The 16,801-nt window shown below is 42.8% G+C and overlaps 2 protein-coding genes across 10 annotated transcripts in view; one reads left to right on the top strand and one right to left on the bottom strand.

The window, feature by feature from the left end:
* ESCO1 (establishment of sister chromatid cohesion N-acetyltransferase 1) overlaps window positions 1–757 on the bottom strand; it is a 45,394-nt gene extending 44,637 nt beyond the window's left edge. For all 8 annotated transcript variants that reach the window (XR_009690792.1, XR_009690795.1, XR_009690794.1 and 5 more), the window contains exon 1: window positions 618–757. The gene's annotated coding sequence lies outside the window, so the exon portion shown is untranslated. The remainder of the gene's footprint in view (window positions 1–617) is intronic.
* A 4,133-nt stretch (window positions 758–4,890) lies between these two features.
* Window positions 4,891–16,053, top strand: SNRPD1 (small nuclear ribonucleoprotein D1 polypeptide). Of its 2 annotated transcripts, XM_061131312.1 has the most exons (6): window positions 4,900–5,048; window positions 5,436–5,541; window positions 8,332–8,408; window positions 9,912–10,103; window positions 12,225–12,329; window positions 12,500–16,053. In XM_061131312.1, the coding sequence occupies exons 3-5, from the start codon at window positions 8,339–8,341 to the stop codon at window positions 12,299–12,301; spliced, it is 339 nt and encodes a 112-aa protein (XP_060987295.1). In that variant the 5' UTR covers window positions 4,900–5,048; window positions 5,436–5,541; window positions 8,332–8,338; the 3' UTR covers window positions 12,302–12,329; window positions 12,500–16,053. The 2 variants fall into 2 exon arrangements, with proteins under 2 accessions (XP_060987294.1, XP_060987295.1); XM_061131311.1 differs by lacking the exon at window positions 5,436–5,541 and having other exon boundaries at window positions 4,891–5,048.
* Window positions 16,054–16,801: the final 748 nt, after the last annotated feature.

Below are 16,801 nucleotides of genomic sequence, written 5' to 3'. Positions count from 1 at the left end.
CCTGCGCCCAGATCCTCGGTTCCAACCAGAATCCCTCTCTGACCTTGGACCAGGGCCACCGCTCCCCTCCCAGGCTAAGGATCGTGAAGCCGGGATCCCCACAGCCCAACCGCAGACTGCAGAGGCCTCGGGGTTCACGCCGGGTCAGCGGGTGGGCTGCGGGCAGCAGAGCGAGCCGCAGGACCGCAGCTCCGCCGAGGCTGGAGCAGCGGCTTCGGGGGGAGAAGACGGGAACGAGGCCCGGCTACCTGCGGGCCGACACCGCCCCGGCCGCCGCAATGGCTGCACGCCGCCACGGGGCTCCAGAAGCCCCGGCGAGACCCTGGCCACGGCCCCTCAATACCTCCGACCGCCCAGCGGGCCGCGGCAGGTGATGCGGCGGCCGAGCAGCCGAGCCGCGCAGGTTGGTTGCCTGCTTCAGGCGACCGCGTCCCGGAACCGCCCACTCCCTCCCGGGGGCGCCCGGAGCCGGGACCCGAGGAGGAGGAAAGGCGTGCGAGGCGACGCGACCCAGAGGGTGGGACGGGAAAGGGGAGAGGCGTTCGGCTCTCTGGAGGGGCTGGCAGCAGGGAGACGAGGACGACAGAGGCTGCGGGGCGGGCGGGACGCTCGCCTACCTTCCTCGCTCCCGGCCGAGGGTCCGACGCGAGCCAGCAGACCGTCTCACATCCGGGTATCGGCAGACACTCAGCTGCTTCTGCCGCTGCCGCTGCCGCTGCCGCCTCCTCTCCCGCGGCACAGAAACGCCAAACTTCCGGCGACGACGGCGACGCCTCGCCCGTCAGATGGGAGTTACCTGGGACCGTCTCGGGCGCGCTTGCGCAACGCTCTTCTTCTGCCCGAGCCCGCTCCGTTGACGTGCCCAGAGGCTGAAGATGGCCGCCACGCTCGCTGCGTGTCAGGCCGTTTTTCACCCCGGCCGGGCCGGCGGGGCGTCTGGGAGAGGCGAACCCGCGTCCGGCCGCAGCGCAGGCGCGGTGGGAGGCCTCGCGTGCGCGCCTCCACGGGTGGGCGCCTTGTTCCCCGAGCAGCGGCCGCTTCCCTTCTTTCCCCCCGGTCGTCTCGGAATAAAGCCACCCACGCCCCCAGCGGTGGAGGTTTGTCTTGAAGATCCGTCGCCAGCCGTTCTTCTGTTGGTTGCAGGTACTGCTCTCGGCGACTTCCAGTTCAGATACCTCTCATCCTCCACACGGGCCAATGTACAGAAAAGGGGAGGCGATTGATCCGTTCTCCCGCCTTCCCGGCATTGCACTCCAGCATCTCCCCAAAATGCAGGGCTTCAGCATCTCTTTGCACACTTTACTCCTTTGGCATCAGAGCACAAGAGTCGACAAGAAATTGGAAGTTTCACCAAATTTAGTCACGGCGTGTGTTGAGACAAAGCTTTGGCTCTTAGAAGCCTCCAAAGATTGAATCCAGGATCCTAGGATTCTTGATTCTACACTGCTTTTGAACACGCCCTCTGTGCTTCTCTTTGCTTATTTGTAGGACTGTGAGCATGGGTAAATGAGTCCTCTTGCCTTTGAGAATCTGAAGAGGTGATCATAAGTGGATTCTCCCTATGTTTCTTACTGCCCTCCTTTTTTGAAGCCAAGTCCACCCCAAAATACCCTCTTAAGTTGGTGAAGCCTGATTTTTTTTTCATCATCTTCCATAAAACTTTATAGAGCTGCCTGTCAGTTTAGTCTGGAGAGGTGCTATGGTTTAAAAACCAAAACGAGAGGTCTTGGTGGGTGAGGCCATTGGCCACATCACCATATCTTGTGATAATTGGCAAAAACCTGTCTGCCACCCCTCACCCCCACATCCTCAATCCTTGACACATTCATTTGTCCCTTGATCAACACAAGTTTAAACACACCCATTTATATGGGGATTTTTTTTTCAGTAGTAAATACTAAACAGTCTTCATCAACTGATTGTTGGGAGTTTGTAGGATCCAGGATATCGATGCGCAACTGTAAATTAGGCATGGATTTTCCACTTAGCAGAGGGTCTGTGCCCCTAATCCAGGGAGTAGACTGCCAACCTGATTAAAGCTGGTTATCTACTACTGATAAAATATCTGACTTATTAATACATTTACCTTCACCTTTAGATTGTCAAGACAATTGGTGGAATTTTGTGTGTAAACCATTTTATTTGTAATAACTCATTCTGACATACACACCTATATAAACTATAAGTTTCCATTCCCCCAAAATAGGCCTTTGGTTTTTTTGTTTTTTTTTTTTTTTTTAGTTGGAGGCTAATTACTTCACAACATTTCAGTGGGTTTTGTCATACATTGACATGAATCAGCCATGGAGTTACACGTCTTCCCCATCCCGATCCCCCCTCCCACCTCCCTCTCTACCCGATTCCTCTGGGTCTTCCCAGTGCACCAGGCCCGAGCACTTGTCTCATGCAATCCACCTGGGCTGGTGATCTGTTTCACCATAGATAATATACATGCTGTTCTTTTGAAACATCCCACCCTCACCTTCTCCCGCAGAGTTCAAAAGTCTGTTTTGTACTTCTGTGTCTCTTTTTCTGTTTTGCATATAGGGTTATCATTACCATCTTTCTGAATTCCATATATATGTGTTAGTATGCTGTAATGTTCTTTATCTTTCTGGCTTACTTCACTCTGTATAATGGGCTCCAGTTTCTTCCATCTCATTAGAACTGATCCAAATGAATTCTTTTTAACGGCTGAGTAATATTCCATGGTATATATGTACCACAGCTTCCTTATCCATTTGTCTGCTGATGGGCATCTAGGTTGCTTCCATGTCCTGGCTAAAATAGGCCTTTGTTTTTTAAAAAAGATGTTTATTTGGCCACACTGGGTCTTAGTTGCAGCATGTGAGATCTTTTTGCTGCTGCACGGGAGGTCTAGTTCCCTGAGCCTTGCATTAGGAGCAAGGAGCTCCTTAACCACTGAACCACCAGGGAGTTTCCAGAGCCTCTGCTTCTGAGTTCTCTATTCACTGTATTTGTATTGACCACAGTCAGGAACATGGGAATCCTTACTAAGGTTACACCATATAAAATCATGTGTATTTATTTTTGATACATAAGGAATTCATTGTTATTGTTTGGTTGCTAAGTTGTGTCCACTTCTTTTGCAACCCCATGGACTGTAGCCTGCTAGTCTAATTTTGCCCCTATCAAATTGTCCATAAAAAGATTGGTGATAGTTAGTGTTGGTGAAGATTTGCATAAGTGAATTTGGTGGGGGTTTGCATGCTGCTAATTGATGCTTTTGAACTGTGGTGTTGGAGAAGACTCTTCAGAGTCCCTTGGACTGCAAGGAGATCCAACCAGTCCATCCTAAAGGAGATCAGTCCCGGGTGTTCATTGGAAGGACTGATGCTGAAGCTGAAACTCCAATACTTTGGCCACCTCATGCGAAGAGTTGACTCATTGGAAAAGACCCTGATGCTGGGAGGGATTGGGGGCAGGAGGAGAAGGGGACGACACGACAGAGGATGAGATGACTGGATGGCATCACCAACTTGATGGACATGAGTTTGAGTAAACTCTGGGAGTTTGTGATGGACAGGGAGGCCTGGCGTGCTGGGATTCACGAGGTCGCAAAGAGTCGGACACGACTGAGTGACTGAACTGACTGACTGAACTGAATGTTTAGTTGCTAAGTCATGTCTGACTCTTGCATCCAAAACACTGTAGCCTGCCAGGCTCCTCTGTTCATGGGGTTTCCCAGGCAAGAATACTGGAGTGGGTTGCCATTTCCTTCTCCAAGGGATCTTCCCGACTCAGGGATAGAACCAGAGCCTCCTGCACTGGCAGATGAATTCTTTACCACTGAGCCACTAAGGAAGCCCTTATCATTAAGACATCAGCCTCTAAAAATTAATAATGGAACAGTTGTATTGCCCTGCTGGTTGCATTCTCATTTCCTTATTCTTTTCTTTCTCATGGCTAATCTAAATACTTGTAATATACAAAACCTCAGCTAACTCCAAGAAGACAGAGGAGTCTCATTTTCAGACTGACCCTCCAGCTAGCAGCAAATAAAAGCTTTTTCTTTGCTGCTCCATTCTTGCTGACTTTATTTCAGGACTCTTGATGGTTTTATACTATGAGAGAGTAAAAATTCTTTAAAAATTTTAAGCCAGAAAATAAAAATGATGGCCATTTGGTCCACATTGGATCGCCAGGAGATTATTAGGAGCTGTTGGGAAGACAGGGGGATAGATGTTGAGAAGGTAGCACACATAAGTCCATTACAGTTTTGCTACTCAAATTGAGATCCATGGACTAGGGGCATCTTCATCAACTGAAGGCTTGTTAGAAGTGCAGAATTTCAGACCCCATGCTGACAGAATCAGAATTTCATTCTAATATTTCCTCCAAACGACATTGATGTTTGATGAGCAATACCTCACAATATTCAAGAATTCTGATGACCAGGGATGAAGTCCAAGCTGGCGATACAAATTAAAGCCCTAGTTTTGGAGATCACCTGGACTAAAGGAGAAAGTATCCATTAGAGAAGCGTAACACGATCTCTAGATCTCTGGGCACCTTTTGAGGTTTGTGACCATAATTTAAAGTAAAAATAATCAGTTAAATTGTGTGATTTTCTTCAGGCACATAATGTTGAGGTTCCTGCTGTTGGAGCAGAATTAGCATAATCCTCTGGACTTATCCCAGAACTAACTTTCATTAACGAGTACATCTGGTGCTGCATACTACACGGAGCCCTGCCCTGCCCTGCCGGTTAAGGGGATGTAATCTCCTCAAATCTTCACACAGGCAGTCTCTTCCTAAACCCGCCCTAAACACCCTCAGCAGTTGCTAGGCACACCTCCAACCGCCAGGGGCCGCAGTGGCGCTTCACGGAGCCGGAAGGGAGAGTAGCCCAAGCGCAGCCGCGGCGTTTCCGCCGCGCGTTCCTGCGCTCGGCGCGGTCTCTACGTCGGAGCCCAGAGAGTAAGTGTTTCCGGCCATTCATACGCCCGACCTCGGCTGTCGGTGGTCGGATTTTGTGTACTATCGGGCCGAAAGGGTGACGGCACCGCTAGGATGAAGCTCGTGAGGTGAGGAGGTGACCGAGCCGAGTGGGGGTTGGGAGGGGCCCATTTGGGCCCGGAGCGGGAGGCCGGGCTGCTCCCGATGCAGGAGGCGCGAAAGCCGCGTGCGTGCGCGGCCTGCCAACGGCCTCCGGCACCCGCCGCTCCCGCCGGGTCTGGCCCGCGCCGCTGTAGGCGCTCGGGCCTGGGCTTCAGACTGCCTCGTGGCGGGGTCCTGCCTGTCTTCCTAGAGGTGGAAATAAAGGCCGTACCGGGTGTTCCCACCTAGAGTCATAGAGGCCTTAGAGGTGCAGCGCCAGGCTCCCAAGCGCTTAACTCTCGGTGAAAGTCGATAGACTTTGATTGGCGTCGAACTTGTGCTCTAGTCTGGGTTACTTTTCTGCCTTGTCTCAGCATGCAGAGCCGGCAAAAGAGTACTTAGAAGCTGCAGAGGTTTATCAAGAAGTAATAAAACCCAGTTCCGAAATGTTTCAAGTCAGGGATGGACTGTTTTGATTTCGTAAGTTTTCTTGGTGTGTTTTTTCCCCCTCTTGTTACTCCCTAGATTTTACGTTATACAGTCTGCATTTATTTCCCTGTAGAATAAGCTTTTGATTTAGGAAGAATCTCCCAACATGGGACAGAATCTCTTTGCTGTATTTTTTTGACTAATTACACAGATACTGGAGATTTCTTCTGGTTTGTATCTGTGTTTAAATTTGGCCGGTTAGTTTTGCATACTGAAGACGTGCTTATTGATTGCAGTAATTCATTCTGTACTCCCTGCAAATAGATTGGGTTTGGTGGTTTTGCTTGAGACTGAGAGGTGGAACATAGAAACAGAGGTTTCTGATAACTAAGTTTATGTCTTAGCAGACAGTTATGAACTAAATTAGCTAGTTTCCTGTCTGTTCAGTCAAGGATTGTCAGCGTCGACTAGTTTTTGGCCACCTGTTACACTGTACGTTCATAATGGATTTTTTTTTTTTTTTCCCAAGGCAGGGTCCCTATCTTGTTGAAGTTTTATGTTTTGTGGTGAAGGCAGACAAGTAGATAGTTTCTAGTACATTTGAAATAACATATAAAATGCTCATTGTTATATTCAGGGTGGCATTTTAGAGAGAGCATTTAAGGTCTACTTTTTGTATATTGTTTTCCTTCCAGTTATATTGAGATATAACTGGTGTGTGGTCAATAGCTGCCAGCCTGAATCTACAGTTAAGTTTTATGTAATACTCTTTGAAATCAATTTGTCTCATTTAAAGATAGTCCGTGTTGTGACAGAATATTCCTATAAATTTTAATGGATGTACTGAATCCTATTCCATGTCTTAGACTATAGGAACAAAATTTCTAATACCTGAAGAATGTATTTTGCCCCAGGAAAAATGGTAGTTTGTCTTGAGTGGTTTGCAGATTTGGTTGACTTCTTTCAGTATCTCAGTTGGTGACACTATTATTATTTTACTGTCACCCTGGTCACAAACCTGGGAGTCATCCATGACTTATTCCTCTTGATGATCCGAATAATCTGACAAAATTGCCAGGTTTTGGCAGATTTAAGTACCTAATAAGTATCTTTCACTATTCTGTTCTCTTTGATTTTTTTTAATTTAATAGTGTGGGTTTGGATGCCATTTCATTGGTATACTGAAGGATCCCATTCTACCTGAATATTTAAGTATTATCTGAGTATCTGAATTTCAGTAAGCAGAAGGAATTCAGATAGTGAAGGATTTATCAAAAAAATTTAATTTGTTTGGTTCCTCTCTTGAATGGTAGTGTTTATTTCTCCTGCCCTCCTTAAACCCTCCCTGCCACGCCTGTCACACCACTAAGCTGTTCAGACTTCCTTTTTTCCCACCCACTTTTTTTAATCTCACTTCTTAAAAGGTAAATGTCTCATACAATGAAATTTAGCATGCGTTTCCCAATTTTGAAAAACATATACACCTGTGAAATCCACACCCCTGTCTGGCTAATGAACTTCTGGTCTCTCATCTGTTTCATTGGTTGGTTTGTTGTTTCTGTTTCTCAGCTGTGTAAACTTTAATCTCTATATTGTTCTCTAGAAGACACCTACTTTGTCATCTAATGTGATGCTCCACTCCATTGATGAAAACCCTTCAGTTATTCTTGTAGGAGAATTCTTTAACAGAGCTTGGGCATTCCCTGAAAGGAAACTCTTCTCTACTCATTTTCTTAGACTTAATATTCCAGCAGTAATACCTATAGTTTCTGTGTATATCGCGCTGTTTCTTACTATATCTTTGCTTGTATCTCTCTTGCTGCATATATTACCAACCCTTCAGACTTCTTACTAGAAGTCCACTAAGATCTGATTACTTCTTACTCATGCTACAGTATATTCATGATAAAAACCTGTACGTATCTCCATTGTGCTTTAAATTTATGTAGTTACTTTAAAAAAAAAATTTTATGTCTCTTCCTCCTAGAGTTTGAACTCCTTGGAGGCTTAGTCTTGCTCACTTTTAATACTCATTACTAAGCACAGGGAGTATCAGGTAATATAGAATGGCACATATTATTTATCAAAGAAATATCCTTGGATTGGATAAAATGTATTTCAATTCAGTTCATTAAGAGAGACTTTTTTCCTTGACAGCAAATATGGAAAGGGAAGGGATTTAGCACATGGGTTTTTCTTTATGTGAGAGCAGGTTTGAGACTTGCTTTTATACAAGATCAAGTAGTTTCCGCTTTTTTGATGGCTATCATTGTCACTTAAAAAGTTGCATTTTTAAGGCTGACTTGCCTTTAATCATGGAAACATTTTGGCCAACTGTTAGTGCTTGTTACAATCCAGGATTAGATATAAAGCTCCTGATCCTCCCACTCAAATAGACTAGGTGTGGGGACATAGGGAATCCTCCAGTTGTTGGAATCTTGCAGTTGTGATTGATGCTGTGGTAGGGTATACAGAGTACATACTATACTATAGACCAGAAATTTTGAATATGAGTTGCATATTAGATCATACTGTAGGATTATTGTTCACTTTCCTAGATGTGGTTGTGAATTTGTGAACTCTTCAACTTCCTCTGCAGTGTTTCATAATAAGTTGGAGAAGAGAATAGATAAAATGAAGAATGGATGACTATTCAGTAAAGGTTATTGAGGCACCTTTCTATACAACTAGGGAAATTATAATGCACACTGTTAAGGGGAATGGGTGCAGACAGCATCCAGAGCACGTTTTCTACATCTAGAAATTCCACTTTGATTTCATAAACATGTTTTTGGAGTAGTAAAAGTAAAAACTTATTGTATATTCTTAATGTCTTTATAGATTTTTGATGAAATTGAGTCACGAAACTGTAACCATTGAATTAAAGAATGGAACACAGGTCCATGGAACAATCACAGGTATGGAGGTTGTAACACTTTTTTCCCCCCTGTCTCTTTGACCTGCAGGCCAGAATTCTTTATTTGGTTAATAACGTTTTATATAGCACAGATTTCATTCCTTTTGTCTGGAGTATCGCATGCACCTTCTTACATATGTCTCCCCTTAAGCTCTTGTGCTAAGACCAGACTGGATTCAGGTTATTCTATATGTAACCACTGTTTTCTTGATTTATGCCTTTTCCACTTTTGCCTGTATGTGCCCTCTAGAGTATTACATCTTCTAAAACACATATTACTTTTATTAGAATTTTGTGTCCCCTGTTCAATGGTAAATTAAAATCTTTGAAGATAGAGGACAGGGTTTCCATATCTGATTATCTTGGGTAAAACATATGTGGGAAATGGGGAGGGGATGATAAGGAATCATAATTTTACCTAAGCATAACATTTTTGAATATTTTCTTTGTCTATTTTTCTTAGATGTCTCTTTGCTTTAGTGATGTAAGATGTATGATATGTAGTTTTATATTTAAAGCCACTATGATTCTTCACTAATAATAGATGTTACACCCCTCCACCCCTACCAAAGGGCAGATTTTTAAAAGAACTGATGAAAGAAAATGCTATCTTGGCAAATGGCCCCATTCTACTCGCTGAAATATTTACATAACTGGTGATTTTTGTGGGTTTGCTAGAACTTTGCAACACCAGAGCTGTGAGAGGAGATCCATGTAGTATAAGGTTTTGATACAGACTGATTGTATCTAAGGAAGTATAATTTCGCTGTTAAAATTCTGTGATTTTAAACAATGATTTAGTCTGCTCTAGCTCAGTTAATAAAGTATCCGCCAGCAGTGCAGGAGACCCTGGTTTGATTCCTGGGTTGGGAAGATCTGCTGGAGAAGGGATAGGCTACCTGCTCCAGGATTCTTGGGCTTCCCTTGTGGCTCAGCTGGTAAAGAATCCACGTTTGATCTCTGGGTAGGAAATACACCCTGGAGAAGGGAAAGGCTACCTACTCCAGTGTTCTGGCCTGGAGAAACATGAACTGTATAGTCCGTGGAGTTTCAGGGTCTGACGTGCCTGAGCGACTTTCACTTTCACTTCTGGGCTTTGTGCTGCATGTTGTGGAGGAGGCCTAGTGTTCTTCCTGGGTTTTACAAATTCAAGATACAATGATGGAAGATAAAAGTAGTACAATGAAAGATTTGCCTCACAGATAGTAGGCACTTAATAAATTTTAGTAAATTGGGGGAGCAAACTCTAGTAAAAATCCAGTTCTCTCCCCCCACTGACAACCACTGTTATGTTTTTTATATCCTGGCTATATACTTCAGCTCTCACAGTAGGGATAATCATACCATTCACCAGAGGGGCATTGAGGAGTAAACTAAAATGCCTTAGCCTACCGTTCCTGGAACATAGAGCTCGTAAATCTGATATGGTACCAACTGTGGCCTAATAAATAAATTGGTTGCCTTGCTTTTTATGCTAATAGTTGCCCTCTTTTTTCCCCTCCAGGTGTAGATGTCAGTATGAATACGCATCTTAAAGCTGTGAAAATGACCCTGAAGAACAGAGAGCCGGTACAGCTGGAGACACTGAGTATCCGAGGAAATAACATCCGGTATTTCATTCTGCCGGACAGCTTACCTCTGGACACCCTGCTCGTGGATGTGGAACCGAAGGTGAAGTCTAAGAAAAGGGAAGCTGGTAAGTTTGAAGGATTATAAACATTTTTGTGTATGGTATGTTTATACCCTAATCCACTTTTCAAAATATGTTGGTTGGTTCTTTTCATTGCCTGTACTCGCTGTGAGTACACCTGGTGTTTCTTAGGTTCCTGGTATTGCTGTTCAGAAGACCAGTGCTGCTCGTTCTTACCTGCTGGTCCTTTGCACACGGCCCGGTCCCCCATTCCTTGCACACTTCGGAACATTTGGGGATGAACCCTTCATTCCTGCTATTCTGAAATGTCTTAATGACTTAGCCTTTTGTCCATTTCAGTGTTCTGGGTACTTGGCAGACCCTTCAGTATGGATATTCTTGTGTTTTAGAGCTAAGAAATTTACTTGTGTACCTTTGATAAATTTCTTCTGTTTTGCTTATTCTGGTCTTTCTTCCTGGAATTCTTAATAATTGAGTTTTCTGACTGACTCTTTCTGAGTCTTTTCTCTTACTTTTCTCTCTGTCTTTTATTCTGAACTTGGTGTTGTTTTCTCTGGTTTCTCTTCATATTTAATTTCTTAATATGCTCTTTATGTTGAAGGCGTTACTGTAGTATATCTTGCACTTTGGCATCCATTGTTTCAGAAGGACCCTGAAAAGAATTTCTGGGAAGGGAGGCTGAACTCCTTAGCTGGTGGATTCAAAATAAATTTGCTTCTCCACCAAGGCGACCCAAAATTTTAGGATCTGGAAATCTTTTCTGGAGCTGGTTTCCTCAGAAACAGATTCTAGTCAGATGGGAGACATGTCTGGCAACCAGCATCGTAGGAGCAGGACAGGAGAAAGGGACTGGTACTGAACTTAACCACAATGATTTTGAGACTTTTCCTCCCACCCCACACTAAGAAATACACTTTTTGCATCATGACCTCTTCATTCAAAGTTTCACAAAGAACTGTTTAGTCTTTGTTAGAACAGTTTAATACATGCAGATGCCCTTAAGTTTCCTGTCCTCTTCTCTTTCAGTTAAAAAAAAAAGTTCAGGTTGTATCACATAGCTCGAAAAACACTGACTTGATCCCTCTCTTCTCTCTGGCGCTATGACTTTTGCTGCCATCCACTTTGCAACTGTTTTCAAATCCAAACCCTTTTTGCTTCAAGGTCTTTCGGTTAATTTTATCTTTTCTTTCCTACCTAGCTGTCAGGGAAATAAGCATTATCTTTGCAGGATGGGAAGAGGACTAGCCAGCCTACTGCTACGTAAGGGTTGTCCGCCTTTAACCCTATGTTTTCAGCCTCCTGCCTCATCTTACCCCTGGCTTCCAAGGTCCTAGGTCTTTTTGAGGTTATTCTTCCTTTACTAAACATTTGTTGTTCTCGGTTTGTTTTCTGACTTAGAAATTTGTTGAAATTTTTAAAACTACTGTGTTTTTTCTGTGCCCTCCCTCCGTGGATATTTGCCATTTTTCTTCCTTTTCTATCATAAATAGTACCTCAAAGCAAATCGGAGATGAGTGTGGTTAATCTGCCTTGCTTAAAGAGACATGGTAGATTTACTCCATTGCTTTGAATGATAAGACTCGGAATGATGAGTAGAAATGTCAGGGTTTTAAAAATACTCATAGATACCTGAAAATAGGAAGTTTAGAGCTAGGATGACTAGGTTAACAGGGATATTGTTACTGGATTAAACTGCTAGATTATGATTGGATCAGATGATTTAAGATTCGGAAAAATCATGAGGTTGTTGTTTGATGCAGTGTATCTTAAACTTTCTTGACATGAATTAACTTACTTGGATGCTCTTCAGTAACAAAACTGGCACATAGTGTTTGTGTTCTGTTCCTTTAGTACGAAATCTCTTTCATCTTACGTGAAGTTCAGATCATTTGTGTTTCATTTTGTGGTGAATTTGCAGCATGATACAAAGAAAATATTTTAAACCTTGATGAATTTCTCAATAAATAAAGTCAAATGAAACAAATATTAAGGTATTAGGCCAGCAGTTTTCGGTTCCGTATGATAAAGTATCGGAAGAGGTAACTCTGAGGTTACATTTGAGAGAAGCTGAGTCAAAGTTTTCTTTACTGTCGGTGCTGTTGGTGGTGGCCAGGTCACGTCAGCTTAGAAGAAAATTTACTTTACCTTGTTTTTCTCTTCCCTCAGTTGCAGGAAGAGGCCGAGGCCGAGGAAGAGGACGTGGCCGAGGCCGAGGCAGAGGAAGAGGGGGTCCTAGGCGATAATGTCTCTCAAGACTACTATTTCAAAGTAGTAAGTATTACGGTGTATTTTTTGGTACAAGTTTCATTTATGGCAGCCAAGGAAGAGGACGTGGCCAAGGCAGAGAAAGAGGGAGTCCTAAGTGATAATGTCTTTCACGATTACTGTTTCAGAATGATAAGAATTACGGGAATTTTTTGTCCTGGTTTTGTTTATGGCAGGAGGGGAACGAAGACTAATCCATGACAGAGGAAGACTATGTGGCTGTGGCAGAGGAGTTGGAGGTCCTAAGCGATAATGTACCTGGAGCTTTTTTGTACAGGCTTTGTTTGTTTGTAGCAGTTTTTAATAAACATAGATGTAACACATTTGTCTGTTGACTATATCATATTAAGTTTTTAAAGTTCATGTGTATATACTTGATATCAGCACAGTAAGAGCCAAGCATTACTGCTAGGTAGTCCCACAGTAATTTAGTCTTAGATCAGGCTTTTAATTTTTTGAACTAAAATATTTCTTTTATGAATGTATATAGAATATGTACCTTTTTATTTCACATGCACTGGCGTGTTTTATTGTTTTACCTTGATTCCATTCCATGGAACCTTCCTACAAGTGAAATAAGTCCTTTTTGATACTTCAGAAACTGAGGTCCTGTGGAATGAGGTCTAAAATCGATTCTCCTTTTCCTGAGTTTTGATCCATGGAGACGTAGTTTCTTAGTAAAAGTTGATGCTCATCTTCTAATTCGGGAGTCGTTGATTTGACGTCATTGTTAATGGGGGTTTTTGTGGGGGGGTTGCCAGACAATGTGTGGGATCCTAGTTCCCCAATCAGGGATCAAACCCATGTCCATTGCATTTGAAGCACAGAGTCTTAACCACTGGACCATCAGGGAAGTCTCTATTTTACATTCTCTGTGTTGAAACTGTAAACAGTGTTCACTAGATATCTGTTATGAGCAGTGTTGAAACTTGTAAATGTGTAGTGTACCTATCATTGGCTCCTATACCAAATACTTTTACAAGTAGTTCTTTAAGAATGAAAAAAAGGCAACTGACTTATTTGCCAGCATAACTGGACTCTTTCTGATCATTAATAAGGATTTATTGAATTGTTTTAATAGATTAGATTTAGAGAAAAATGTTTTAGTCGCTATGTGACTCCTGTGCCAGACCTGTGGACTGTAGTCCACCAGGCTTCTCTCTCCATGGGATTTCCCAACAAGAATACTGGACTGGGTTGCCATTTCCTTCTCTAGGGAATTTTTCCAACACAGGGATCAAACCCATGTCTTTTGCATTGGCAGGCGGGTTCTTTACCACTGAGCCTTCAGGGAAGCCCTAAAGAACATAGCTCTCAGTACAGAGTTTTCTTATAAAGCTAGTTTACTGCTGTCTGTTTACATACTAAGACGAAAACCTGACCGAGGATTGGAGAGAACTAGATTCTGTATTTTGATTTAATCATGTGTGTGGGTTTGTTTATTTAACGAGAAAGAGATATTCTGCAAAGATTGTTACCAAACAAGGAGATTTAGGCCTTCTGGGAGGTTAGGTAAATTGAGATAGCAACAGCATTTGTGTGTGGCATGTGTGTATGTGTGCTCATTCTTTTCCATCCTCTGTTTTTGTTCCTGTTAATTGAATGCAAGCATAAGGCAAAGGGACCCAGTGTTCCTCAAGGTGGGGAGATTTGAAGGGGACAAACAGTAAAGCACAAGTTGTGAATAAACATAAGATGACTCCAGACCTTATGGTACTAACAGGCCGAAAGGGAAGCATATATACAATTGCAAATTGTGAATACTCTGATAATACTTTGTATTATCTTGTCTGTTTTAAAAGCTGTGGAAGCTCTTTTCAAATGCCAATAACAAAAAAATGTTTTAACTGTGTCTTTTTATTTTTTAATTTTTTTGGCTTAGCCACATGACACGCAGGGTCTTAGTTTCCCGACCAGGGAGTCAAAACGGTGCCCTCTGCAGTGGAAGTGTGGGGTCCTAACCACGGGACCACCTGAGAAGTCCCTTAACTGTGTCTTATTTTGTGAATTTTAATGTTTCAAAGTTTGTAGTGTGAAACCAGTCTGGGAACACAGATTAAATGTAAGGCTAAACCCAGTGGGTACTGGATTGAATTTGTCAACTTTAATAATAGCCAGTTATTTTATCAGCACAAGTGACTTTGAGAATAGCCAGAAGAATTGCAATTTGACAGTGCAAACTGTGGCAGACCACAGGCAAATCCAGAGAACCAGGAAGTGGGCCTTGGTTTTTTATAGCGCATGGGGGAAGGAGGTAGGGAGGCCTTGGGAGGGGCAATAATAAGCAGAGTCTTTTGCAGGAAAAGGCCTCTCATTGGTTGGGTAACTACAGTTTCTGATTGGCTGGGCTCCCCAGGGGACAACAGATGGTTTCATCTCCAGATGTTTGAAGTAACTGGGTTCAAGCAAAGCTGGCCTGTTGGACCTCAGAACTTTCCTCATTGTCCTACTCCCTTTGGTTTTCAAGGGCAGGCTTCACCAGGCATGTGGTATTACGAAAAGGATTGCCTTCTGTTTTTATGTTTTGGAGTGGGTTTTTTTCCTTTTGGCTGCACTACTTGGTTTGTGAGTTCTTAATTCCCCAACCAGGGATCAAACCCAAGCCATCAACAGTGCAAGCACAGAGCGCTAACCACTGGACAGCTGGGGAATTCCCAATTTGATATCTCTTAAAGCTTAAGATTTTGTGAAATTTGGGGGTTTGTTTAAAGAAATTAATGAGTTTAGGTAGAAAACTGTAAGTGAGCTAATAGAAAAATTATATTTCACAGCATGTTTTGTTTCACTACAACTAGATTGGTTAAGCAAGGATGGTTTAGTATTTTGAAATGTAATAATCTGTTTAGTAGTCAAAATTCACATGGTCTTCCATAATATCAGAATAACATTTAATAACACAATTGTCATTCCTAAAAACCTAAAATGGACTTTGCTTATCATGTTGAGGAAGAATTTTCTATCTTCAACCAACAACAGTCATTTCTAGAGACATGCCAATTAAAACAAAAGAATATGTCTAATATTGGTCTCTATTTAATGTGAAAATTCTTGTGGATTCACAAAATGAGAGGTGTACTTTTGAGAAGGAAGAGAAATTTTGCATTTTTAAAAAATTTTCTATGCAGGACCATGGTAGTGTTCCATTTATCTGAATCAGTCTTTCCCCTAAGTAAAAGTTTTAAAGTTCTGTGTATTTCCTATATTTTGAGTAAGATTAGTATATAATATGAGATTTAGTTTACAAAGGGCTTCCCTGGTGGCTCAGTATAGAATCTGTCTGCAGTGCAGGAGACCCAGGTTCGATTCCTAGGGAAGGAAATAGCAACCTTCTTCAGCATTCTTGACTGGGAAATTCCATGGACAGAGGAGCCTGACGGGCTCCATATAGTCCATGGGGTCGCAAAAGAGTCAGACACAACTTGGTGACTAAACAACAACAAAGAAGCCAGAATAAAATATTCAAAGGCAAGTGACAAGAAGTTCCAAGACGGGGGCCTCAGTTTTGTGTCTGGGCCCGTGGGCAGGTTAATGTTCCCTTGGCTGCTGCTTTTGCCCAATAAGAGCCTCTGCATCACAGACTGATCTACAGCTTGCACAATCTGAATGTGTATTTCATTCTGCAGTTTTAAGATTTGAGCTGGGGTCTCACATTTGTTTTGTTTTTTTTCACATTTGTTTTTATTGGGTATTTTCCCCTTAACTGTACACAAATAAAGCTTATGAGAATTGCTTTTTGTTTTTCCTTGCTGGAAATAGCAAACATCACCTGAGGGATTTGGCTTATATGAATCTTAATGCATTTATAGGTGAAAGGGAAGCACTCCTCTTTCTTGGGAAACTGTATTAGTGTTCCCTAAAGAAATGGAACCACTAAAAGATATTTACATATACAAAGAGATGTATTATAATGAATTGGCTCACACAATTATAAAGACTGAGAAAACCAGAAATGATCGGCCTTCTGCAAGCTGGAGACCCAAGAAAGTTCCCATCTGAGCCCGAAGCCTAAGAATCAACGGTGGCAGTCCCAAGTCCTGAGAACTGAGGGAGCTGATGGTTGGAAGTTCCAGTCTGAGGGCGGAAGATCAGTTCATATCAGTCAGTCCAGTTCACAGAGCAAACTCTTGTCTTTCTCTACTTTCTTTTGTTCAGACCCTCGACAGATTGGATGGTGCCTGCCTGAACTGGACAGGGCAATCTGCCTTACTTAATCCCGCAACTCAAATGCTACTGTCATCCGAAACATCTTCACAGACACACCCAGAAGTAATGTTCAGGCAAATACCCATGCACGTATAACCCAGTCAATTTGAGCATAAAATCAATCTCATGAGAACAGGGCTTTACATTTGTCTTATTCTTCTTACTTTTGTATTTATGCCTTACTGCTAGTCAGCTTCACCTCTAATCCAGTTTCTCGCATTCATTAAGCTGTAGTCTTCCCTTTTGGAGTTATCTTCTGTGTCTATTTATACTTC

Source organism: Dama dama, chromosome 27 (assembly GCF_033118175.1).
Source record: "Dama dama isolate Ldn47 chromosome 27, ASM3311817v1, whole genome shotgun sequence".
NCBI lineage: Eukaryota > Metazoa > Chordata > Mammalia > Artiodactyla > Cervidae > Dama > Dama dama.
Note: the sequence above shows the minus strand (reverse complement) of the source record. Positions and strands in the feature narration are given on the sequence as shown.

What these genes read in the sequence shown, in the direction of transcription:
- SNRPD1 (XM_061131311.1), top strand. An exon ending in GGTCCATGGAACAATCACAG is followed by an intron (nt 8,409 to 9,911) that starts GTATGGAGGTTG and finishes TTTCCCCTCCAG; the next exon opens with GTGTAGATGTCAGTATGAAT. An exon ending in GTCTAAGAAAAGGGAAGCTG is followed by an intron (nt 10,104 to 12,224) that starts GTAAGTTTGAAG and finishes CTCTTCCCTCAG; the next exon opens with TTGCAGGAAGAGGCCGAGGC.